The 26,829-nt window shown below is 34.7% G+C and overlaps 1 protein-coding gene and 1 long non-coding RNA gene across 2 annotated transcripts in view; one reads left to right on the forward strand and one right to left on the reverse strand.

Moving 5' to 3' along the window:
* Positions 1–4,843: 4,843 nt before the first annotated feature.
* LOC146998811 (uncharacterized) lies at positions 4,844–20,711 on the reverse strand. The gene is made up of 2 exons (XR_015039720.1): positions 20,520–20,711; positions 4,844–5,376 (listed from the first exon to the last, which is right to left on the reverse strand). It is a non-coding gene; the product is annotated as an uncharacterized LOC146998811 (long non-coding RNA).
* Positions 20,712–20,803: 92 nt separating this feature from the next.
* The window catches only part of LOC146998812 (HUWE1-associated protein modifying stress responses-like), a 48,167-nt gene continuing 42,141 nt past the window's right edge, over positions 20,804–26,829 (forward strand). The window contains exon 1 of the mRNA XM_085811682.1: positions 20,804–21,140. Within this exon, the coding sequence (XP_085667808.1) occupies positions 20,954–21,140 (187 nt within the window). The 5' untranslated portion in view covers positions 20,804–20,953. The remainder of the gene's footprint in view (positions 21,141–26,829) is intronic.

A 26,829-nucleotide genomic window follows, 5' to 3' on the forward strand; every position in this document is an offset into this window, starting at 1 on the left:
TCTGCTTCAGACACCAAAACATTTAACAAAGTATAGAGATAATCGCTCAGTTAATATTTTTTAATCATTCTTGTTTTAAAAGATTGCGAAACGTTTGTTTTTAATCCGTGGATATTATATCCGAAATATAATTTAAATCCGAAATGCGTTTTTGGAATAGCTGTCCTTGTCATAGAATAAAATAAAAAAAAAAAACTCACATTCGGAGGATTGGTATTTCATACGGTTAGATATGGCATAAAACGGATTTGGCACAGGATCGACATAGCTTTGGTTCTACACTGCGTAGAATCAGGACCAAAATTCAGCAGGCAACATAGGCAGTCGCGTAAGATATCGATTTTCAGAGAGCACTAGCTACAGCATTAGCACAAGCGACAGTTGAATGAGTGCTCATTTCACTTTCCACAATTATGAGAAATAAATACATTGCATTTCATTTGATTCTCCCGCTTACTTGATCCTCGGTTCGCAATTTATTCATTAACTGATTTGATCATCTGGTCATCATCCGGAAGAAAATGTTTCGGAATTTTAAAAATAGTTTTCAGAATTTGGCGGTTTTCTAAAAATACAGTGTGTTTGTTTTTAAACTGACTCTACTCAGAGCCATCTGTAGCTTGATCTATCAGCTAGAATGCCACCAAACTTGGTAGGAGGAATAATGAGGATATGAGAAAAAAAGATTTTGTGAAAACAAAAATAATTTCATATCATGATAGGGGAAAATATGGCGCTGTTTACACAGATGAAAACTGGAAAAATCTATAACAAAGGAGAAATTTCAGTGCAACACCAGTTTAATGCAGACAATGAACTGCCCAAAGGATTACAGAGATGATATTTCAGCGCACCATAGCACTTTGTTCAACAAAAGCGCTTCCTTGGGGAAGGTATAGACCTCTTACAATCTGACCACCTTCTCGCAGTTTACACATTGGATCCTCTGCACAGCATTCTCAAATGCCGAACGTAACATGTTACCAGAAATGCTCAGCATAGCCCGTGATATTTTATCCTTTAATGTCCAGGACCCCCACCAAGATAGACTTCTGACTTAAATAACTCTACAGGAAAAGTCACGCGGGGTTAGAATTCGGAAAGCAAGGGAGCCATGCAAGTGGAAAAACGCGACTTATGACTCTTTTTTTTCTGTGAATGACGCAACAGCCGCTGTTCCCATAGACCAGGAGTGCGGCTCGCGAGCCTGATACGACTCTCGCAGTCAATTTGTGCGGCTCGTGCATATAAAATATATGTATGAAATATGGTAATCTAAAACCATTCTGTGTCAAAAAAGAAGTAATTAATTAGTTTAGACTCTTTTTAGAAAGTTATCAGGGATTTCTTTCTATTTAAAACATCCTCCACTACTTCTATAATGATGTAAATATGAACTTGTGGCTTTTAGAAAATCTAGATGCGGCTCTCGAAAATTACTGAATTCAAACGTGCGGTTCTTACTGACATGAAGTTTGGCCAACCCTGCCATAGACCAATATGCGGTGGTGCTCCATCCTGCATAAAAGTTACCTGGTATAGCAAATGCCTCTGCTGAAGTTGTGGAATGATAAAACTAGTGAGCATATCATGATACCTTCGCGTGGTTACGGTGCAGATGTAAGGTCCTGTTAAAGTAATATTTCCAAAAAAGAATGATCCGCAGATAAAATCTGCTGTGAGGCCACACCAGGCAATGCTTTTTGGTGAATGCAATGAAGGTTTCTGAACTGCCTTGAAATGTTCGGTTGCCCATATTCGAGAACTGTGAATGCTAACAGTCCATTTACTTGAAAGTGGGCCTCATCTTCCTACAGAACTCTCCACGGCTAAACTTCGTCAACCTGCATCCTGGCAAGAAATGTCAAAGCAAATGCCACCCATTTATCATAATCATAGTGTTTTAATTCTTGCACGCGGCTTAATATGTATGAGTAGATATGAAGAACTTCCCTTAAGATACTGTTAAAAGATTCAAGTCCAATTGTCGCGCAACTTCCCGGGCACTGCTACTGTTAGTAATGGTCCCATGGGTGCCGTCAAACGACTACAGTTGCGATATCAGTAGCTATCTGTTCTGACACCGGTCTCCGCCCTCTACCAAACGGAACGCCTAAGGATCTTGTTTCTTCAAGCTTATTAATTATGCCTTTTAATACCTTAGTTAATAAACATCCTAAAGTTGTTACGACTTTTAAACAAGTGTAGGGCTACGGATGCGCTTGGTGAAGAAAAAACACAAATTATGTGCGTTGAGGTAAAATAAAAAAGTAAGACGTATGTTGAACCCACCTAATATTCGGAATTAATTTCGGTGTTTTTCGCTTATCCTTACAGACACTTAATTACTGATGCTGCTGTCGTTTACTTAACTAAGCATCTGCATTTTCAAATTTTACCTGTGTTTCATGCAAATTTTCAGTTCTCTTGATTAGAACAGCGCTAGATTTTCTCCTATCAGCAAATTTCGGAAATATATATATATATATATATTTTACTCTTCCCCCTTCCGTGTCGTCATTAGTCCCAAACCAAATTTGGAGGGGCAATCCAGCTGATAGATCGAGCTACAGATGGCTAGGAGTAATGCCAGTTAAAAAAATCAACACTATAACTTTGATAATTTTAGCTATTGTGCAGTTGCTAGCAATATGGAATTTTAAATAAAAATTTATTGTTTCTTTCGTTTGAGAAATCACATATTAAATCAAATTAAAATTTAAATGAATTTCATGCAGTCTTTTGCCGGACTAGAAAGAGGTATTTTTCTGTGTTTGAAGGCAGTTATTCGAGTTTGTGCTGTCGTACGAGAAGGTTGTCGTCTCGCCTGCTGCTCCCGCTCGGATTTTCGTCGGCTCAGGCAAGGCGTCGCTTTGCAATGCAGGTTCCCGCGCAGAGCGCTACCCCATGAATATCATTGTAGCCGATTTTCTAACACATAAAAGTTCGAAATTTTTTAAACACGGTCCACAAAAGTACTTGGGAGTGAGCGACAATAAAAATCACATAACAGTTCAGTAAAGATGTGAAGAAAAATCTGAAACAGTCTTTGTAGCCGAACGAATCCAATAGCTAAGCCGGTCGAGACGCTTGGAAATGAAAAATGTGCAAGGTAAGGGCGCAAAAGAAATGCCTTTTATCACCAAAATCAGTGCCTCACAATTAACATGCATTATAAACATAGACACAACAGATAATATATACTAGACACAAAAGTACTGCAGATTTAAGGAAGGTGCCTGAGCACCGCACGAGGCCGTTTCTTATTCACATTGCTGACAGGGTAATAGTAAAAAATAGGGTTGGTGAGATTATGCACATTTGCTAATGTTATCATAAAACTTTTTTGCCAGTTTGGCAAAATACACTTTGCATCGCTTCCCCCTTGTGGATCCAATGCCAATGATTATAAGTTACGGAGTGCCTATGGTTCAAAACCATGTACCTCCACATCAGACAGACTCAGTGCACACCTGCCTTTATACGTCTGGGGATATCAGCATCACACCTGCCGCTCCACGTTTGGATTACAGCTGCTGTCCCTCCTTCCCGGCAAGTATAACTCATTGGATCTCTTTCTTGCGTGTTCTCTCCAAGTTGCGGCGTTCGACTGCGGTCAGAGGTTTCACGAGAAATTCAGTTGCAAGGCTGCTGAGAAGTTTCGAGTCTTCTAGTAGAGCAGATTGAAACTTCTTTTACTTTTTTCCCCTTGCGCATGACATCTTGTGGTCGAATTTACAGTTAGATCCAGCGCTTGCGCATACAAAGAACTTAGAGGATTCAGCACACTCACATGAAACTTCTGATCATGACTACACGAAAACTTTAGCAGATCCTCAGTTTATTCACATTCTCAGTCACAAGATAACTTTATCGAAGAATGCTAACTCCACCAGGAAAGTTGTACTCGAGACTGAAAATGCCTTAAGTCAAACAAATGTTGAATTTTCACCCGAAACCATCAAAGAACTGCATCTGCTACTTGCAAAAGCCACCAACCAATTAAAGAACAAGAAAATGCTCAAGCTACTGAAACTATCAATGAACTCAAACGTTCTAATGAACTTTCACAGAAACAAATAAACGATTTGAAACAATACTGCGAAGCTCATCTGGAGGTGAATTTCGTAAACAACGGAAACGCCAACTAAGAAAGTATTCAGATTTTGTGAGCGAAAATGACGAACCAAATCTTAAAACTAATAACAAATTTTAACTTCTCTAAACCGATAATGACTCAACTTGGAAGATACTGAAGAAGATCACCAACCCACTTCTAGTCAACCATCTATACGTGCCACCATTCCAAAAACTACCAAAAGGAAATTATCTGAAAATAAAACTCAAAAGAATGGAGTTCTTGCCATAATAGTGGATAATATTTGTCAAAGTCGACGAATTTCTTGCAAATTTAAGTAATCAAACTGGAAGAAAGACAATAGGAACTCTTAAAGGCAATAGACTACAACTTGAATCCCCAAAAATGCTGAATCTCACCGCTTTATTCGCAAAATTATAGAAGAAACACATCTTAAAGCCGATACATTTCTTCTGTCCTGAAGAAAAAGTGATTAGAGGCCTGCCAGTGATCACTATGTGTTCTTAGTGGCAGGCAGAGGTTTTTCTCACTTTTTTGCGTTCTGTAGATTGAATGCATGAAATAAAACATATGAAAATTCGTTTAAAGTCGTATGATTTTAGTCAATCAAATTTAAAATTGTGGAACTTCCACTTACAAATTATATTATAGCATTTCAGTATATCGAGGAACATAAACTGGCAGTATTGAAAGACATAAAATATAAGTATTGCGTCTTTATGGTGTATTTATAGAACAAGACGGTGTTAATACAGCGGCGAGCAATATTTACATGACACTTTATTATATACAAAACACATCATCACACTGTACATAAAAGCTTAGAACTCCAAGCCCGGCATTATAGTCTCCCTTCTGGTTTACATTCGCTTCGCGCGCTTGGCAAAGCTTGACGCTGCGCCAGCTCTAAGTTCGATTACGACTAAGTTCTCGATACACCTCATCCTTCCCCCTTTATCACAAGTTCAGTCTATTTGGGAATCGTCGAATTCTGGTGGACCCGACGAAAAGGTTGTGTGCGGCACAGTTGGTTTCTTTGGTAACCTGGTTGTATCAGCAACAGATCCAGTGGATGGAACTTCCGATAAAACTTTGGGCTCGGAAGAAGACACAAGCTCATCTGCCTGGTGGCTATTATCTTTCGATAATTTTAGATCTCCACTCTTATCATCTTCTTCGGAAATCGCGAGAGCTGGAGGTGGACGTATGAGGCCATCATCAATTATGGTTTCTCCAATCACGCATCTGGTCGACATGTCGCCGCCATAGCTGACCGTCTACATTTATAGTGTATAGAAAAAAAAATTAAATGCAGAATATGACATGCGATTGCAGATAACATTAACACAGCTACACCGATAGTTTTTAAAAATGCAAGCGCACGTTATAAGGTCATTAGGTTTTTTTATAGAAGAAGTAGACATGAAAAATGAGCAATGCCCTCGCCAGGACTCAAACCTAGACCCTTCTATTACGCAGCGAGTGTGCTACCGTTACATCACGAGGCATGCGGAAAGGAGGGAACAAATGCCATACATACTCCCCCTTTCAAAGAGAGACTGGGGATCAAGGTAAACAATCGCCAAATACTGGTGGTGACGAATTATATTCCAGCACCTTTTAGTTAATGCGCCTCTGTAAAGTTATTAGGTTTTTTTAAAGCAGGAGTTGTGAAAAATGTGCAATGCCTTTGCCGAGATTCGAACTTGGACCTCTCGAATACGCACATTTTAATCATCTTGTAGGCTACCAGATCAATCCCAGTCAATCATTTAACATAAAAAAATTACAAGCGTAATATTTACAGTTCCATGAGAATTACATAATATTATACCCTTATGTCTCTGAAGAATACTACGCAATCGTTTTCACATTCAAACTTCGGGGAGAGGAGAGCAAAGTCCTTCTGGCAAGTTCAAAATGAAGGGACAAAAGTTAATACAGTTTTTGATTTCTTAGAACCTCCTCCTCTGGCTCCAATGCCGTACCGACTAGGAACCAGCAATATGGTTTTCTGGGACGTACTCCTCTGTGAAGAGGTGATGATTTTGAGTCAAAGCAAGGTCTTACGGCGGAGAAATGATAAACACCTAATGGAGTGGTTAGCTCACTTAAGTTTGAAACCTCACAGGTAGACGGCGAGCGTTCATCCATAATAACGTAACAGCCGTCTCAACGAGACATAAATTCGGCGGATTTTTTGCTCACAATACAGTTTGGTCGGTGATTACGCATTTATGAGTATTCACTGCCAAAGAAATTCTTCAAAGCTTTGCTCCAAAAGAATGTTATATCGCCCAAAAGTATGTCTAATCTAGGTTTAAAATATTCGTTCTTTCGCTCTACTGCATTTACTTGAGGGTGATACATTGGAGTGAACACTCGGTCAATAAACGAGATAAGATGAAAACACACTTGCTGCGTGATACCCCTAACAAACTGAGTCCTATTATCACTGATTAGCTTTCGAATCCATATAGTAAGAAAACATCTTCGAGTAATGCGATGGCACATTTCTTTGCAGTAGCAGTGGGTAAAGAGAAAAGTTCCACCTATTTCATTTTGCAGTCTTCAGCAATAAAAATCCATTTTTTCGCATTGTTACCTTCAGGTAGTGGACCAAATAAATTAATGGCAAGCGTTTCGAAGCGTTCGCCATATACTGGAGTTTGGAGCAACCCGAATGGTTTCTGACTTTAAGATTTGTAACACAGATTTTAAGGTTACACTGATCACGTGAAATTCTGTGATATGTTCCTTCAGCACCATAATAATTGTAGGAGTATCATGATATTGCTTAGGAGCTGTTCCCTGCTATAGGAGCACAACGATAGTGCTTCTGGTCCAATGAGAAATTTCTTTATCTTTTATTTCACTTTCGAAAGATTCTATGATCATTTTAAGATCTGTATCCTTCAATTGTTCTCCCCGAATTTCTGTTACACTTCTGGTTGGCATATCAATAGTTATCGTGCAAACTTTACAAGATTCTCCTTCATACTTGCACACATGGCGTGACAACATATTGGCTACACATTTAGTTCTTTCAGGTATGTAGTCTATCTTCAAATTATAAGACTGCAATTGCATAGCCCACCTAGCAAATCTACCCATATGGGTGACTTTAAGCTTAAAATAAATTTCGACGTTTGGTGATCAGATGTTAATCTCTTGACCATCAATATAGCCGCGGAATTCAAGGATCATGCAACAGCTTCTCATTCTGTTATAGAGTAATTTCTTTCTGCGACTGATAACAAAAGGCTATCCTATTCTATTCAATGTTTCTCTGAAAATTTTCCTTATAATAGCACAGTACCCAAAGCATAATTGCTATCATCCGTTCGAATAATGTAAGGCTTGCATCATTTTACTTTAAGATGGGACAGCTAACGAGCAATCGTTTTAATGTCTAAAAAGAATTCTCTTCCTCTGATCCCTATGCCTAGTTTACGTTTTTCTTAGAAGTCTAGATATTTTTGAAAATTTCGGTATGAATCTTCTATACTAGGAACAGGTCTGCAAGAAAAACTGCACTTGTTTCACGTTTCTCGGACGAGGCATCTTCTGTAGAGCAGAGGTTTTCTCCTGGATTAAATTCTACTCCTTCACCAATAATCCAGTGACCAGGATTCTTCACTTTACTGCAAGCAAAATTAAATTTCTCACGATTTGCATTTACTTTGAATTGCAACCGTCTCTCGAAAACTGCTTCTAGATCGGCCAAATGCTTTTCGAAAGTCTCTGATAGAATTATAATATTATCTAAATAAGAGAGCACAAATGTATCTTTCAAGCCGCTTTGGAATTTGTCTCTTAATCTCTGAAAAATGGCCGGAATAGTTTTCAGTCCGATAGGCATTCAGACGAACCGGAAAGTTCCAAAAGGGCAAAGAAATGCTGTTTTGTCTTTGTCTATATAGAGGCAAACTGCCCAGACCGCAAATTAGTGGTTGTCATAAATGGTGTATATTTAGCAGCATGCAGTAAGTCATCCATCCTAGGTAATGGATATGAGCCTGACATCGTAACAGCATTCAGTGCTCAACGCAAAGTCGAACTCATCCTTTTGGTTTGGGCACAAAAACCTCTCTCGCAGCGTATGAAGACTCATATTTTTCTATTATTTTCTTTTCCAGCAGATCATCAAGCTCCTTCTTTAAAACATACTTCTTGGCTGGAGACATCCGGTATGGAGGTATGAAAAACTGGAGGATTATTTCCAGTATTTCTATGGTGTTCAATATAGAGTTCTTCTCCCCGTAGATGGTTTTTTTTCTACCCCTACAGTCTCGTATTTCGTTAACAGAGCATTGAGCTCTTCCCTTCGGTTTTCAGTTAAATGTTTGCCTTCATTTTCTCTTAACTGCAATGTATTGAATTCCGCATTATTTTCTGGATGCTCGGATGTTTTGAAAACGTAATCACTAAAGCTAAATTTCCGTTTAAGGTTGTCATGGAAAATTCTAGCGCTACGTAAAAACTCAATTCTTAACACTAAAAAAACTGAAACTTATTATATACCTATATTGCCCAAAAGCAGTCAAAATGACTGCATTGTGAAAGAATAACTAATGTGTAAAGAAATTTGTTTAAAATTAATTTTAATATTTTTATATTATTTACAATTATATAACAAGTTATTAGCAAATATTAACAATGAAAAATTACTTAAAAAAATAATTTATGCATCATTATTATCTGTACATTTTTTGCAAATGGAAATCTTTTTATGTGTACATCTTCCGCAAATATACTTGTTGTGGCAAAGCCGTACTTGACAAATTTTGCGTTTGTTAGAATGGGTTGCATTTGATGATGTTGCAGTTGATCTCTTGGGTCTTCATGTTCTGATGACTTTTTCTGTCTTGCAGCTCTATATTCGGTGGAAAGCTGTTCTGCTAATTGAAACAAGAACTCTCTTCGTTGTATTTGTATTCCTGTCGTTTCTTTGTAAAGGATCCAAGCATTTATAGCAACCAAATCTAAAATATTGAAAAATATTTGGAGGGGCCATCTACGAAAACTAGCTTTTACTGTATATTTTCTGGCCATTTGATCCGTCATATCAACTCCAAATTTTGTGCTATTATAAAATTGAATAGATTCCGGTAACACTTTTTTATTAGTTTTATCAATTTTCACAAATTTATGCTTAGAACAGCTACTCTTTTATTTGAATTTGCTTTTATATATTGTAAGAACACAATTCTCTGATTTATATAGCAGAATGGATAAACGAGGCATGTTATCCTTCGTTTGTTTGGCTGATTTGGGTAGTTCTTTTTTTGTTTCCTCTAATTGTTCCAACTAGAGTTGTTTTTTTTTTTGGCCAATAATTTTGTCGCGAGTGACATGCTAGTGAAAACGTTATCGGTCGTGATATTTCTTCCACAGCTTGTATATGGCTGGACAAGTTTCAGAACAACGTGTTCACTGAGATTCGAATAACAAGTACTACTTTAGCTTATTGAGAAACTGCAATTTATCAAGTATACGCCCAAATCAACAATTTATCACGTGCTTGTATGTTATCACGTGACGGTAATCCGATAATCGGGGGGGGGAATGAAAACTGTTATTTCAGTACAGAGCCGAACTGGTCATTAAGAAATTTATTCAATTCAATAAGAGTCATTTGATTATTTAAAATTTCCCAAGCAGTCAAAATGACTGCTTTTGAGCAATATAAGTATAACACACATATATATACCGGAAATGAAAGAGGGGGAGGTAACTACAATTATTAATAAACGCATTTATATCTTGTAAAAAAAGTCACAAAATTCTAAGAAATTGTGTCATTACATTGATAATTGTTTTTCTGATTGAAATTAAAAAGCAGCCAAAATGACTTCCTTGGGCAGCTGATCGTTCTTCAGTTTCAATATCTACTTGCTTTGTATAAACTTACGGCGCCCATCAACGGCCCAGCGGTTAAGTCGCTAAACACTGGTAGTTCGGTCCAAGGTTCGAATCCCACGAAAGGGCTGGCTGTATGGGCGTTTTTGTGTTTTCCCCCATGCGTAACGTGTATACGAGCCAGTTTCCCTTAGATAGTCCTCCACGAAAGCATCATCCTTCCCCTTAAGTAGATAGCCCTCGAGTGCTTTGCCACAATCACATAAACCAAGCTTATAAACTTATGCTTCCTTTGGGAGGCCACCGGCAAAGGTAACACTTACACTGGGTTTCCTAAATTCTATTCCTCTTTCTCACAAAAGACGATATAATGTTTCTTCTGCTATAGTGTGGCTGGCTTCAGTGTCAGCACGTACAATTCTGGTTAACGCGTTTACTTTTACTCTCAAAAGAATCGTCTGCTTTTACTCGACAGAGAATGTCTGAAGGTGTATAGTACTGAAATCAGTTTTTGCTCTCTTGATAGGAGGGGAGCAGATGGGGCACTTAGCCCTGAATCCACAGCAACTAACAGGTGGTCGATCTTCATTTTTTTGCATTATCTTTTGATGATGCAGTTTTAGTACGCTGAGGATTTTTCTATAATTTTGGGGACAACTTCGTTATTAAAACTTAGGGGTTTCTTTACTAAAGCTTTTATTTCGTTCACGTGTAAACTTCTTCATACAGATTTAATTTGTCCGCAGGCTGAAGTGGATTGTTGCTCTCACTCCAGTAATCCAAAAAATGTTCTCTATAATCTGGAGGGGCTTTCTTAATTTGATCTAGCAGCTCAAATGTCGTGACTTTTGATTCTTCAAACCGCTCATCATAATAGTTGTTTTGTTAGTAAAAATAAAAGTCTCGCCAAGTGTTTTCTGGAATTTTTCTTGTTGGGTAAATAGCGTCGAAATTTCTCAGCACTCAATTTGAAGCGCTTTAAGAGAACTTATATAATTTTCTGATAATCCTGAGCATCATCAAATTCTTTTGCAATTAGTTTTGAAACATCCGTTGGCAGAACACCAACAAGATATAGTACCCATTTTGAAATTGGTACCTTCAGAAAGTTTAATTGCCTCTCAAACAAAACTCATGTTGGCTGTTTTAGGATCAAAATTAGGAACTAATTTGTTCATTTCAACTTAGGTATTTCTGCGTCGGCAGCAGAAGATACCATTGTAGATTCTGCTCTGTTAGCAATCCTAGATTGTAATTTAAATTTTTTCCAATTGAAACAATCGTTCATTTTCTTCAAACCCTCTCTCAGCATGCTATTCTTCCATTTCTCTCCTATCATTTATGATGCGGTTCAAATATTCTTTCGTAAACTCTGTGTCATACATGGAACTAATGATTATAGCATTACTTATTTCTGGAATTCTAAAATCACTGCACCTGATGTCTCTGCTTATTCAATTAAATCCTGTTACTTCCCTTTTTGATAAATAAGCCATGCTTAAATGAAAGTAGATAAATCTCCTCAAAATATACATCTAAAACTTCTAGTATGGCAACATATATATAGGGTTTAAAGTATTTTTGTATGAATTGAGCACACATCAAACGTACAACGTACATCGAAAGCAAAACATAAAACAAAATAATAACTCATTTTACATCACTTTCGATTGATTTTCTGAATTAATACATAAAATACTGTTTGTTCTCAGACCATCATCGGTTATAGAATACTTTCAGTAATTCGCATTAGTGCAAAATATAGCAACTTAAGGCTATATGTTTCTATACTTGTTCTGTTGTTCTGTTTTTTTTTTCAGATTCAAAGCAAAATTAAGAGTTGTTTATAATGTATTAATTATAGCTGACATTTATTTTTACTGCTTGATATCGAATCTTGCATAGATAAAAAAATTTTAACTAATGTTAATGTAACTTGTACGAATTATTAATTCAAATGTTATTTATTTATTTATTTTTTAAAACTGTCAAAGTAGCGGGTACTACAAAACTCCTCATTTAAATTTCAGCAATACTTCAAAATTTATCTTTCATTACTGAAGAAATTGGTACGTAGCAGAACTCATACCATATGATCAGGGTGATCACCTCATATAAAAAATTCAAATTCAACAGAATATTTTTAACCGCTTTTATGCTTATTTGTCAAGTGATCAGAAAACAATTATTAATAACAACTAGCAAGTCTGTCCCAGGAACAGAAAATAAAGTCAAAATCCTGCTTCAAAGGCCATTCCAGCTGGCTATTTACAATGATTAACAAATCTACCTTTATACAAAATCGGCTTTTATTTTTAAATAAAACTAGATACAGTACAAAGTCCGTAATTCGGATGTCCATTATCCGGAATGATCTACAATCCAGACCTCAAAGCCACAAACTTATGCATGCGCGTTTGATTCGCGCGTCCGCTACGCATGCGCATTAAGTCAGTAAAGCGTTTACCCATGTGCGCTTCCGATAGTGAAGAAAGTAACAGAGAACGTTATTGAAAACGAAAAAATTTCGATTGACAAGTTAGTCGGTATTCTCGACACAGCAATTACAGGACTTGAACAGTGGAACTTTGTAACTGAACAAGAAATTATATCTGTTTATAGAATTAAAGAGAAAGTATTAGCACAAAAAACGAAGCAACTTAAACAACTTACATTGAAAGAAATGTTTACTAAAGTAAACAAATAAATATTAAGCTATATTTTTTTGTATATTTTGATACCCTTTAGATCATAATTGCTCTTTATTTCATAAATTATGGTTTTATATTTTTAATGGTATAATTTCTGCATGCTATCTTACCAGATTTAAATTGATGATCTATAATCCGAAAAAAACCCTAATCCGGAATCGCAGAAGTCCCGACGAGTCCGGATTATGGACTTTGATGAGTACGGCGACTGGGGGAGAGAGATAATACATAGAAACTAATGTGGAGAACTCTTACATGAGATCTAAAAGATGGTGCTACCAGTTTTTCCCTCTCATCTGAAAAGGGTTAATTTGTGACTGGAAAAGTCGGTTCTTCTCTGGCACCCATCGCTGAAGCATCAAAATGACCTCACTCACGTCACGTTATACTGGTTGACTTTCAAACTAGCATACTTGCTAGACAATCTTAGTCTGTGTTGAATGACTTGTATATGATCTTTGTTTTTGTGCATATGTGCTAAGCTAATATATTTTCTACTCTAATTAAAGTACCAGATGTAAATCATCATCATCTTCATCCTTGTATTTCTTGCCTGTACGGAACGGTGACTCTAATCTCAACTAAAGTAGGATGTGACATTGGTGAACTTGATTCTCCGACTAATGCCTGCTGAAAATCTACTTGCATCTTCAACTTCTGAGCCTAAAATGTGTGGTGAACTGCAAAAACCATGTTCTAAACAGTGTGATAAGTAATCAATCGGTTTTCACTCAAAAATTTCGAAAAGAAGAGGGGAGAAAATTCGAAAATTAGTGGCTTCAGGGCATGACCATTGTGCATCAAGGGATTAAGTAAAAGCAAGATATTGTGTAACTAACTACTTAAAACAACAAATTATCAGTAGATATTGAATCAGTTTCCTTTTACATAAAAACAGTTTCAAATACTAAATACTTAGGAAAGATTAAATTTTAAAAGCATATAAACAAATTAAAATTTTCTTTCCAATATTTAGGAATCAATTGACCTGCATATGAAACTAAACTCAGTGGCGCAACAGCCCTTGTTGGCCAGAGTCTGCAGTGCCCTTTTCTGCTTTCTTGGACTTTGGGCCTCGGAGTGCATCGGCATATGCCCTGGGCAAGTGGTCAGCTTGTCACAGGACCCCGTGTTTAATCCCCAAGCAAACTGGGTACTCATTTTATTGACCCACTTAAGGGATGAAAGGTTGAGTCAACCTTGTCCAGCCCGGGGATCGAACCCCGAACCTGTGGTGCAGCTGCGCGACGCGCTAGCCACTTTGTCACCGGGCGGTAACCCTGCATATAAAACATTTAATAAAAAATCTTATCTTGCCACCACATGAACTCCTGCTAATTCCATAGTTTAAACAGTAATGAGTTTCAAAATATTATTTCTGGTTGATCATTTGTAAACAAAATGTACTTTGTTGCCTCAGTAAATAAAGGTATAGACCAAAAACCTTACCTGTGACAGTGGGAGGTAAAAATTATATCTTGTAGCAAGAATGTTTTCATATCGAAAGCAAGAGAATTTTACAGAAAAAATGTACTCAGTTTTAATAAATTAAACAGGAAAAAACAAACCCCTGAAATAGCTACCCGAGAATATGAAGTTGCACAGAAATCCTGCCTAGATATGTTTCTAAGCATGTCTAGGTATGTCATGATGAAAATTGCTCTTTTAGGAAATGAAAATATATGCACCTTTTCGTTGCCATTTAAAGGGCATATTTCCTATAAAAACAGCATAAAAGCCAGACCTATAAATACTAAATATTATAAGATTTTAAATTTGTATATTCAGAACATTGAATGATGCATGCACATTTGAACTTTACTACACCAAAACTGACAGGAAGGGAGGGTAATTTCAAACGTAGTTGGAAATTCAAGTTTACGAAACTTTCAGAGAGCCACACGTGAAGAACACCTAAGCTCCTATAAAGATATCTATTATTATGCTAAAATTATTGCTTGCATCAATGATGATAATTTTGATATTTAAAAAATGCCGAAATAATCAAAAACTTATATCAGCCTTCAGGTTACTGAGAGTTGAATGCAAAATAATAATGTCAAGAGCCTTGAAAAATTAACTTAATTTTAACAAATAAATTAATGACAGAAGTTAATAATTTTGAACACACCTTAGTACAGAAAGAAATATTCAGGTTTGTGTGCTGAAGTTCCAGATGTTAACATGTTTAGAATGCTGAATAGTAAAATATATATTTAAAATTTGAAGAAAGGCATTGTTTGGTAAAGTAAAAACTATTTAAAGGGATGTTAAAAGGAATTTACTCTTTTAATGTTGTTGTCCATATTATATGGAACAGTGTTTGCCAGAACTTACTCCGAAGAGAGGTTGGACTTCTATTTTCCACCCCCAATTTTGAGGGAGTGCACCTATGGGGGATCCGGGGGATTTCCCACCATTCCACACAAGAGGACTTTTGGCTCACCACAAATTTAAAGCGTCACCATGCAGCACCGACACTGTTACATTTACAAACATCCATGTCTTCTACAGGATTCGAACCCGGGCCCTATGATACTGCAGGAGGCTCCCCTAACCACTATACCATCTGGACAACCTGCTATTCTAATACTTACCATATTTGACGGCATGTAAGACATACCCTTATTTAGACAGCCACACACAAGGAAAAAAAGTTTCAATAGCATGGTTTCTTTTAGTTCTCACGTTTCGTAAAAGCCAAATAAACAATTACTGAATGCAATTACCTTCACGTATAAGACGCAGGTAACTTTTTTGAGACCAAAATTAGGAAAAAAAGTGCATCTTATATGCCGTCAAATACGGTAAATCTATTGTATTCAAATACATAGCATAAATTTAGAAATCACAAACTATACATCTTTCATGATTGATATGTTAATACATGACTTTGATTCACAATAAAAATAAAGAAATCTATTTACTAGTCTATTCTTCAAATATTCAATGCTTTGATCACATAACTTTGAATTTTCTCACTCTTATTTATACTTAGTTATGCTGATGCAGTATATGTATGCACACTCACATATTAGTGTACATAATATATTTGTTAACTGATACATGTAATTTAACTAAATTTATTGAACAGTAAATGTTTACTTTGAATTACATTTAAAGAAAAATGTTTAAGCCTTGTATAAATGATTAGAAATGATTAGGTTAAAAACTCGTAAAATAGTACTTAAATAATATGATATAAAAATATATGTAATATCAGATACTGCACACATAAAAACTGAAATGAAACAAAAATATATAAATGAAAACTTCAATGCATCACCTAATAAAATATATTAAGTAACTTCAGAAATAAAATTAATAATGATGGATTACTAATTTAATAACACTTACAGTGTTTAAGAATACGAAGGCAAACATAATAGGTATACATGAGCAATTAATACCTAATTTAATTCAACATTAGTAATACCAAGCATTTATTTCAATAAACAATGTAAAATAACATTAAAATTAACATGAACTTAGCAAGCATTTTTGCTCCTCGACAGCACATGCAAACATTCTTCTCTGTATCACATAGCAAAGCAATGGCTTCCCATTTGGGAATACAAACCTCAAGAACAACATAATGTGGCCCTGCTAAACTTTGATATAATACTTGTTTCTGCAGTTTCTCCAACAGCTTTATATATTTAAGAGAAACTGCAAGATGGTGGTTGAGCCTTTTCTTAATTTTTGAGTGAAATTGTAATTTCAGTTGAGCCCCAAATAATGAGTCCAGTATTTTATTTTATTTTTAACTGGTTTATTGTTAATTTAATAGTTTAATTTATCTGTTTACATTTTATTGAATTTTAATTATAATTACAGTTAAAAGTCATTAATCCGGACTCGTCGGGACTTCGGCGATTCCGGATTATAGATCATCAGTTTAAATCTGGTAAGGTGGCATGCAGAAATTACAAAATTAAAAATATGAAACCGTAATTTATGAAATAAAGAACAATTATGATCTAAAAGGTATCAAAATTTACAAAAAGAAAAAGCTTAATATTTATTTGTTTACTTTATTAAACATTTCTTTCAATGTAAGTTGTTTAAGTTGCTTCGTCTTATGTGATAATACTTTCTCTTTAATTCTATAAACAGATATAATTTCTTCTTCAGTTACAAAATTCCACTGTTCAAGTCCTATAATTGCTGTGTCGAGAAAACCGACTAATTTGTCAAATCGAAATTTTTTCGCTTTCAATAACCTCTGTGTCACTTTCTACACTATCGGAAGCGAATTATAATGAGGATGTATTTGATTTAAATCATATCAAAGACGAGGTACATCGAGATGAAATACTACATTTAGTAAGGAATTATAAGCCAAATAAAATAAAAACATCTGCCCTGAAGATAAGGATAATGCTGACAGATCAACTTCCAATTCATTGCGCGCGCGAAAACTTTTGTTACAACCAGATATTTTTTGCTCGTTACATTAATATTACTTTGATGGCCAAAGAATCAAAGTTATTCTAAAAAATATTACAAATTTGGTTACAGAAGATGCTATCTTGTTACAATTCCATTAAAAGGACCGTAAAAAATCCCCTAGCTACTGTTGATGCCAATGCTGCCAAAAATAATTACGCTAACCCTAACCAAAGAAAGGAAGAATGATCTAAGATTACTAATGATCTAAGTAAATAACTATCTAAGATTATTGTTTTAGTTTAGATGAAAGGTTAATTTCAAGTAAATACATTTTTTTTTTTTTGTTATTATAATTTATAAACAAAAGGCCAAACATAACTGAAATTAAACGGGATATATAAATTTTTTTATGTCTTCCAACACAGCAGAGAATATTTCAGTTTTTTTGTGCAAGCATCTGAACATAAAACACGGACAAAAAATAATCGAAATGCTGTCGAGCAGTGTGACTTACGCCATTTAGCACTGCCCCACACTCTTTGTCTATGACACCCACTTTGGGGTCACAAAATTGTAGTTGTGATTGACAGTAAAATGTTCAAAACCAGCATTTTGCAGTCAGTATAAAAAATGTTTCCTTCTGCGATATTTCCTTTTATGACATTCAATAAAGTTTTCGTCGATCGTTCTAGAACAGCGATTAAGAAGAAATTCAATTCTCAGCATAATCCACCAAAAATACTTGGTGGCGGAAGAAGCCGTCCAATGTTATTCTTTCTTCTACTGAAAAGGTTTCATCTACTTCAATAATTTTGCCCCATCTGCCAATTTTCAAGTTAGGCCGAGTAAATAAAGTTGCGGCACACACCTCACGCATGTTCCAGTCTACAGTTGTATTGTGCTTCATCTTCAGCTGGAATTCACAAAATTCAATAGATGTCATCTCCTGACACCAAAAATAGATGAACCTAATGGTTGTAAGGAATGGGATTTTCGATCCTTTGAACCAATTTTGACTTCTTAATCCTTTCTTCTCATTACAGGTTTCTTTCCTGCATGGCCATTTCGCTACTGAGTTACCGCTAAAGCATAATTTTATCTCGTGGTTGTTCGAACATAATTTTCTATCATGAATGATGCCTGTTCTTTGAAAAAATTCTATTGCAGATTTTTCCTCATTGGGCAATTCCCAAATTGTTAAATCCATAGCGTTATTAGAAAAGAGTTAAAACATTAAACTAGCATTTCAATGGCGACTTATATAGAACTATCTAAATTTACACACTTCAGCACATTCGCTAGATTTATCGCTCGGTTAAATGAGTACATTTGCTAGATTTGCCGCTTTTGCGCATATATTTTCGCTGCGATTTTTTACGGTCCCTAAAAGTTTAGTACCCTTGTCTTTAATAACTTGAATTGTAGGAAATTCCCAATCATAAAAGTGAAACAGCTTATCAAAAAATAAAATGACCAGATTATAAAACTATTGATTACCTCCTGGAACTCAAAACAAATGCTGAAGTGAAAACCATATATAAAATGAATAATATTTGCCTAATCTTTGGAATATGGTAACAGGTAGTTTGGCAACATTTTGGTAAGGCGATAAAAGTTACTAGCTAGGACTTTAGCAGTGTACATGGATAAAGTCAAGAGTGTGCGCAATGCCATTTTTGTGCAATTCTGGGATTTTTTTAAGTGAAAATAGGTCGACGTGTACATGGATACCGTGTATGTACAACTCTTAAAAATGCGGCAAGCAGTTTGCAATTCTGCACTTTCTCCCAATTTCGCACCTAATCTTCGTCATGATTAAGCACTTTTGTTCTATAAAAGTTCTAGCATAAGCATAATTCGGCTAGCAGATTCTTCGAAAAAATGTTGAAGGAAAAAAAAAAAAAAAAAAACATGCCTTGACTTCATGAAAACAAATTGGCATCCAAACAAAAACTAGCAGGTTGCTGTAGCAGGGTTGGTCAGCCAAATTTTCGCCAAAAAATCACCAAGTTACCATAATCCAAAGATTAACCTAATACTTTTCATTTAAATTTTGCACTGAAAATAATGTCCAGTTCAATGCTTTATATATAAAGACTACAGCCAAAATAATATATCATTTATCCAACACATGCACCTTAGCATGATGAAAAACCTATACTTCATTTCTGCCAAAGCCATGTTAGATCTTAAGGAGAACGCATAGTCATCAACAATATTTTAAAAATTACAGATTACTGAAAACAAAACAGTATTTCCAGGGCTGTGAATCTTAAAAAAAAAAAAAAAAAAAAAAAAAAAAAAACCCTCAATGTTTAATTAAATTATTTCATACTAAGTACTTATATATGACAAATTGTATAAAATGTACTTACATATGACATGTACTTATAAAGTATATGACAAGTACAATGAATTTAAAATATTTAGGGGTGGTATCCTGAGAGTTCGGCCACCCGCATACTTCTACGCACTGCAACCTGCTAGGAACAGCTTTGAGTATCCCCAAAAAGGGAAGATTTCCCAACACTTACTACTGCTGCTAACAATCAAGAAAACAGCCACATCCCTGGTTCTGAATGACAAACTCAAGAAAAACGTCTCACCTGCAGAAGAAACTGCAATATTTTATTGATTTTCAAGGATCTCAAAGTTTTAAAATTAATAAGAAAAATCTCATGGATTGTTACAAAAATAAAACACTCAGAGACTATAGCAGAAAAGATAACAGCAGCCTTTCAAACAGTACTGATTATGATAAGAGTTTGTAGTAGAAGATTAATTTGTGATACTAAGCAAGCATCGTTATATCTGAGCGGGTTTACTCATTATCACTGATGAGTTTATTCTTCATCATAAGTTTGGCTCACTCTTTACACATGCATCATGTATGGTTCATCTGTGCCTCGTGGTAATGTTCCCTTTTATTGGACTCTTAATCTTCAACCCAAAATTTTGATAGGGTAAGGGAATACATGAAATATATTAACAAAGGCTGCTACAGGTCAGACCACTTAATGAACGACGATCTCCGAACTATTGAAAGCAAATTCGCTTTGTGAGAACACATCATATCTTGTTCCTCGTCCCTACTAAAGTTATTTGTTATGTTGGTTCATTGGGTTTAGTGGTGGCACCATCAATCGGTGCAAGATGCCACTGTTATTGTTGACTAGCATGGAACCAGTGAATTTCTGATTCATACACTTACAATTTGGCAAACAGACCAAAACGGCGCTTATGACCCATGGTTCAATACAGTATGTTTTCAGCTAGCAAGAGAGACAGCTACATATTATTACATACGCAAAATGTCAATATTCAATATACGTTAAATCAACGATTAGCAATGTTTTAAAAATACTTAAGTAATTACAAGGAATAATTTTGAAAAGTATAAGAAGTTAAAAAAAATTGTATGAACGTTTTCATCTAAAAATTGTTATCATAATCACCTTCTCCACTGTCAATTTCTTCCGATTAGAGAAGTGAAAAAGTTAGTGACAAACAGCTGTAGTCGTACGTCATCGCACGTCATAAAAATAAACAAAATGGTCGAAATTGTCTGCCGGTTGTACTGGAATACTAATAAATTTATCTAAAGATAATCGCAAAACCTGCATAAAAAATAAAAATCTATATTTTCTGTTAACTTTATCATAATTTATCGCACGTTTAATCTCCTATTAATTACTCTTGAATCACATCAATTTCCTTTCACGTGATTGGCTTATTATCGACACTGCGCAGTAGGAACATGCTTACCTTACAGCAGGATTAGTAGCGAAAAAATGGGAAGGGCTATTTCTTCGTTGTGTGTTTGACTTCCGCTCGGGTGTATTAAGCGAATGTTTAGGAAAAGTGCAAAATTGTTAATAAAGTTTAAAAAATGAACGACGATCAAGAAACATTAGAACCTTGGATCAGTTTATCAAACTGGGAACAGCAGTGCGTTGATGAAATAGAAAAGACCCCAGAAATTGAAGTTGAATTACAAAATGCTAAGGACAGAGCTGTACAGAAATTATTTTTTTTATTCCAAAATGCAGCCACATGCATTACACAGTTATATAAAGGTAAGAGAGTAAAAACAGAAGATAAATATTCTGTTTACAAAAGTTGCCGAACAAGTTTGAAATTTTGTTTATATAATTGTTCAAAAGGGTTAGCGCCACGTTCCGACCTTTTATCACAGTTTAGGTGGAGATGTTTATGTATTATATATCTTTAGTTCATAAATTTTGATTGTTTACCCATGTGTTATAATTTGTTTCAGACAAACAAACTGCGTTTTCACTGATTAACTACGTAACAAAATTTCATAATTTTGGTCGTGAGAGGAAAATTGGGAAGCATAATAAAGCTAATGTGTTACCCCTTATTTGTACAACTATGTGTTGGCCAAATAGAATATTCATTAATTAGCTTTGTTTTTAACAGTATATGTGGTCCGATGCGAGGCAGGCGTTCAAATTGACACTCTAGCAGTATATGTGGCTGCTGCGTTTTCTTTTATGTATTTAATTTTTATCAGATTACGTTTGAGATTTATGATTCATTAATGTAAAGTCTTTATTAAATCATTTGGCTAGGCCCTTTGATCAATTGACTAATGTTGTTCATCTGTTGATTAGGCTATTATTGCATGGCAGTGAATTTTGCCAGTTCATCAGAAAGTATCGATGAAATTTTTTATTAGTTTGGTGTAGAAAATTAATTACAGTTCATCATAATGTTATTCAGAAGGAATGATGCTGTGTGTGTGTTAATAATTTATAATAATGTAATTCAATTTTAGTGTTTTGTGTTATTTAATGTAAACAATCAGTTTTTCAGAATTTATCTGTGAAAAAATAGTCTCTTTTAAATGTTACGTTTCAGTAACAGCAGATTGCAACTTCACTGTTTGCATATATATTTTGTCCCGAGGTATAATAATTAAATATGTGAGGTTATAATGTGCTAGAATGTCATAAAAGCCAATATCAGGTAATCATCGAGAGGTATATAAAAGTTGTTAATTAAGCTAGTGCAGAATGTGATGAAAAATTGCTGCCGGAGTAAGTCGTTTCCTGACGACAGTAATTTTTTGCATGAGATATAATTAGACATTTTTCTTAATGGTATCTGTAAGAATAGTTTTTTTATGAACAATATTACTTTTGTAAGCTTGAGTGAGTTTCAGTTCCCTTTATAACTTGCAGGTTGAATCGAAATTCTAGTTTTCGCCATTTTTTGTTTAATGGCTGCTGCATAATACTTAATATAACATATGTTATCCTGACCTTCAAAGTAACCAATATCATGAATTAGTATGACAGATTCGGTCTTTGTCTGATGCACCTCCCATCTGATGACTCTCGTCTCTCACAGTGGGCCTGTAATTTGGCAGGTCAATTATGCTACCAGGTTTCTTAAATTTTTTCATAGAAATTTTGGTTGATCTTTAAATTATGGTAACTTGGCAATTTTTTGGCGACCAACTCTGCTACACCAACCCCCTATTTTTTTTTTTTTTTTTTTTTGCCGCCACTTATGCTAGAAATTTTACGGAACAAAACTGCTTAATCATGACAAATATTAACTGCAAAATTGGGAAAAAGTGCAGAATTGCAAACTCCATGCCGTGTTTTTCAAAATCGCGCATACACAGTAACCATGTACACGTCGACTTATTTTTACTTAAAAAAAATCCCAAAATTGCACAAAAATGGAATTGCGCACACTCTTGACTTTATCCATCTACACTGCTATTTTCTCATAAATTACAAAAATTTTGTGAATCTTTAAACTCGGTAAAAAGCACATGTATGAAATTACCTGATCGCGAAAAAGTATATACCCTATCTAAGGATGAACATTTCCACATATAATATAAATAAAATATCCAAAAACTTTTACCTCTAAATTATCTATTATAAACGTCACCAACGAATTCATAACAAAACATTAAAAATGGTTACAAATACTTAGTGTCAAATATTTAAATTATTTCCATGCACGTTTACTTCCACTCAAACATATACCAAATTGCTACAAACATATAATTCACAAATTAACTATCATTTAAGTAAAATATAATTAAACCATGTACACGTCGACTTATTTTTACTTAAAAAAACATCCCAGAATTGCACAAAAATGGCATTGCGCACGCACACTCTTGACGTTATCCATCTACACTGCTTTTTTCTCATAAATTAGAAAAATTTCACGAAAATGCATGAAAATTTTGTAAATCTTTAAATTCCGTAAAAAGGACATATGTGAAATTACCTGATCGCGAAAAGTATATACCCTTTCCAAAGATGGATGTTTGCATGTATAAAATAAATAAAATATCCAAAATCTTTTAACTCCAAATTATCTATTATAAACGTCACCAACAAATTTATAATAAAACATTAAAAATGATTACAAATACTTAGTGTCAAATACTTAAATTCTTTCCATGCACATTTACTTCTACTCAAAAGTATTCCAAAATACTACAAACATATAACTCTCAAAATCATGATCATTAAATTAAAATATAATTAAATTAGAAAACACTACTTAAAATATAAATAAGCACATACATTAAATTAATAAAAATTAGCTTACAATCCTAATTACTTTAAACTAAATCATTGCTAATAACAATTTTCCAATAATACCATATTAATTTATTTACTCCTTACATTTAGAACAATGCATAAAATTAATATCCTCAAATAATTAAAAATACTAACTTACCTAATCTTCTACAGAATCTTGAGTGCATGGCGGATCACAAAATGTCCATTTTCACCAGGTTTCTTACACCGCCATTCAAACTATCTGTAATATTCTTCCTTTCACACAATCTCATTTCATTCCCACATATTGGACATTCATACTTATCTGCAATTAAGCAATTCTTTTCAATTACACATAAACGTAATAAAAATTTCAGATTTACTTTATATATGGCTATGGAATCCAAATATTAAACAACACTGTTTCACAGAACATAAAATAAAACTACTGCTATAAAGTACAGCAGATATTTTTACAAATATACCTCCTTTTCCGATTAAAGAACAGTGATTCGTCCATTAATGTCACATGACATATCTCATGATCTCTAATTTTCCTCACAAAAAATAATGTGTAATCGGAACTGAGTACTTCTCGCATTATTCCCAAAGTCCTAGGTAGTAACCTTCATCGCCTCCAAAATGTCGCCAAACTACCTGTTACCATATTCCAAAGATCAGCCGAAATTTCTGATGCTCCTAACATCGGGAGTATTGCATCCATGCAAAATGTTAAACCGCCATTGATGGGAGATAATTATTTCAAATGATTAGGGAAGCCTACTGTGATACTGAATGGCCTGAGTTCGAATCCCGGATGTTTGTAAGTGTATAATGTCCAAGGCATGGATGTTTGTAAGTTATAATGTCCAAGGCATGGATGTTTGTAAGTTATAATGTCCAAGGCATGGATGTTTGTAAGTTATAATGTCCAAGGCATGGATGTTTGTAAGTTATAATGTCCAAGGCATGGATGTTTGTAAGTTATAACGTCCAAGGCATGGATGTTTGTAAGTGTAAAATATCTGTGTCTCTAAATAAGCTTCAAGATTAAATTCCTCTCGAGAATTTTATGGTAGGGGAGGGAGACACTCGGATACATCCCCCGAGGTATGGGGACGGAACTAAACAAAGTCATACTGTCACCTGTATGGTGCTCAAGATTCTTGCCGAGTGTCTTGCTGTCCTTGTCATGATGAATTTCGTGGGCTTGTTTCGATGTCACTCTCATTCAAGTGAGATAGTTACAACACAACACACACTTATATTTTCCCTTTCATGGACATCATTAATTATTAACTATATCTTGATGCCATCAACTGCATGATACAAAAATTATAATAGAGTACAATGTCCGAAATAGACTTGTCCGGAGTTCGCCGATTCCGGATATTAGATCATCAGTTAAAATCTGGTAAGATGGCATGTATAAATTATAAAATTAAAAATATGAAATTGTGATTTATGAAATAATAAAGTAATTATGATCTAAAGGGTATCAAAATTTGCAAAAAAAAAAAAAAAAAAAAAAAAAAGGCTTAATATTTATTTGTTTACCTTATTAAACATTTCTTTCAATGTAAGTTGCTTCTTTTTTTTGAGCTAATACTTTCTCTTTAATTCTGTAGGCAGACATAATCTCTTCCTCAGTTACATTGTTGAAGCCCTGTAACTGCTGTTTCGAGAATTCTGACTAACTTGTCAATCGAAATTTTCTAGTTTTCAGTAACTTCTTTGTCACTTTCTTCACTATCGTTAGCGGTATTTTTTGGATCTAGAACCATACTACAGATTTTGCCATTCATTAATTGATTGATGATTTAGAAGCATTGTCATAACAATGAAAAACTTTTTTTATATCATCTTTATTTATTACCATTTCTCCAAATTTCTTTACAAAATCTGTTAATTGGAAAATTTCACCTATTTTTTGCGAACCGAAAACCTTTAAAATTAGCGGCTGAATTGTATTAGTTATTTATTATACTTATGTCTGTTTCTTGCACACACTTAAGGCTTATCAGTGTTCTGAGTAAATAAATTCTTGCATATACTTAAGCTTTGAGGGACGACGCCACACTTCACGACAAGCTAACCTGAGAACACATACAAGGCTAGAACGACCTTTTCACGGCTTTTCACCCTGTTCTTCAAGTTATCCATGCACACCAAACCACCCGCGGAAATTTAATTCCTTCAATTCGCTACACATTTCCAGCGTATTTTTAAATAATCTTTTTATGCGATAAAGCTGCAGTTGAAATTGTTAGTTCATTGTAGTGTAAAATGTAGGGCATGTTATTGTCTTAATTTATATGAAATTTTTCACTGTAATTTAAATATGACGCATACAAATTTGATGACATTTAAAGAATCATTACTTAAAACTTGAAACGGAAGAGCTAAGAATGTATTCCTTGTAGTTTGAGTTAAATTTTTTTCCCCAAGAGTGGTCGCTTAGTTAAAAGTAAAATATATAAATTTAGAAAATCTGGTAGGAGTTATTTTCTTTTAATTTTTAAACGTGAACCAGAAAAAAATTAGGATTTTTATTTTCTAAAGATGTTAATTTGAATTTCCGATTATTTAAAAGCTCTGATTATATTTTGTAACAGACATCACTAAAAATTATATCCGGTATTGTCTCCTAAGACACATACTCTTCCAGTAATGCCCAGACAATCTCTCCTACAGTACGTCTTATCCTATCTTTTTTATTACTGTTTAAAATAAAAAATAAAATACTGTAATTTTTGCAAGAAACTGCGCGGCATTTACGTGTTTAAAACTTAAATTTTCAGCGGGTGCGGCATTTCTACCCATGCAGCATTCAGGTGCACTAAAAATAAAATATTTCCTTTGATGGTCATTGTGCATAGTTTGAATAACTTTGTCATTGTACATAGTTTGAATAACTTTGTCATTGTACATAGTTTGGATGGCCTTGTCATTGTACATGGACCACTCAGTTGTTCCCACACAAAAGACCACTCAGTTGTGTTTTGCGAACATTATTTTGTTTACATTCTTCCCTTGAATGGACTACATGCCTTATTCACCCTAAACAGGATTTCAGAACAATAACATTCTTCCCCCTTTCAAATCAGCATTCTCATCATTTTGAATAGTCTCTCTCCTCTGCCATTCGATGAATCTTCCAGGACCCATCCTCTCCCCACCCCTGCCTTTTCTGTAATTTTTTTCAAAG

This window comes from Stegodyphus dumicola, chromosome 2 (genome assembly GCF_044657685.1).
Source record: "Stegodyphus dumicola isolate Sdum_Otavi_A_Nest chromosome 2, ASM4465768v1".
Lineage (NCBI taxonomy): Eukaryota > Metazoa > Arthropoda > Arachnida > Araneae > Eresidae > Stegodyphus > Stegodyphus dumicola.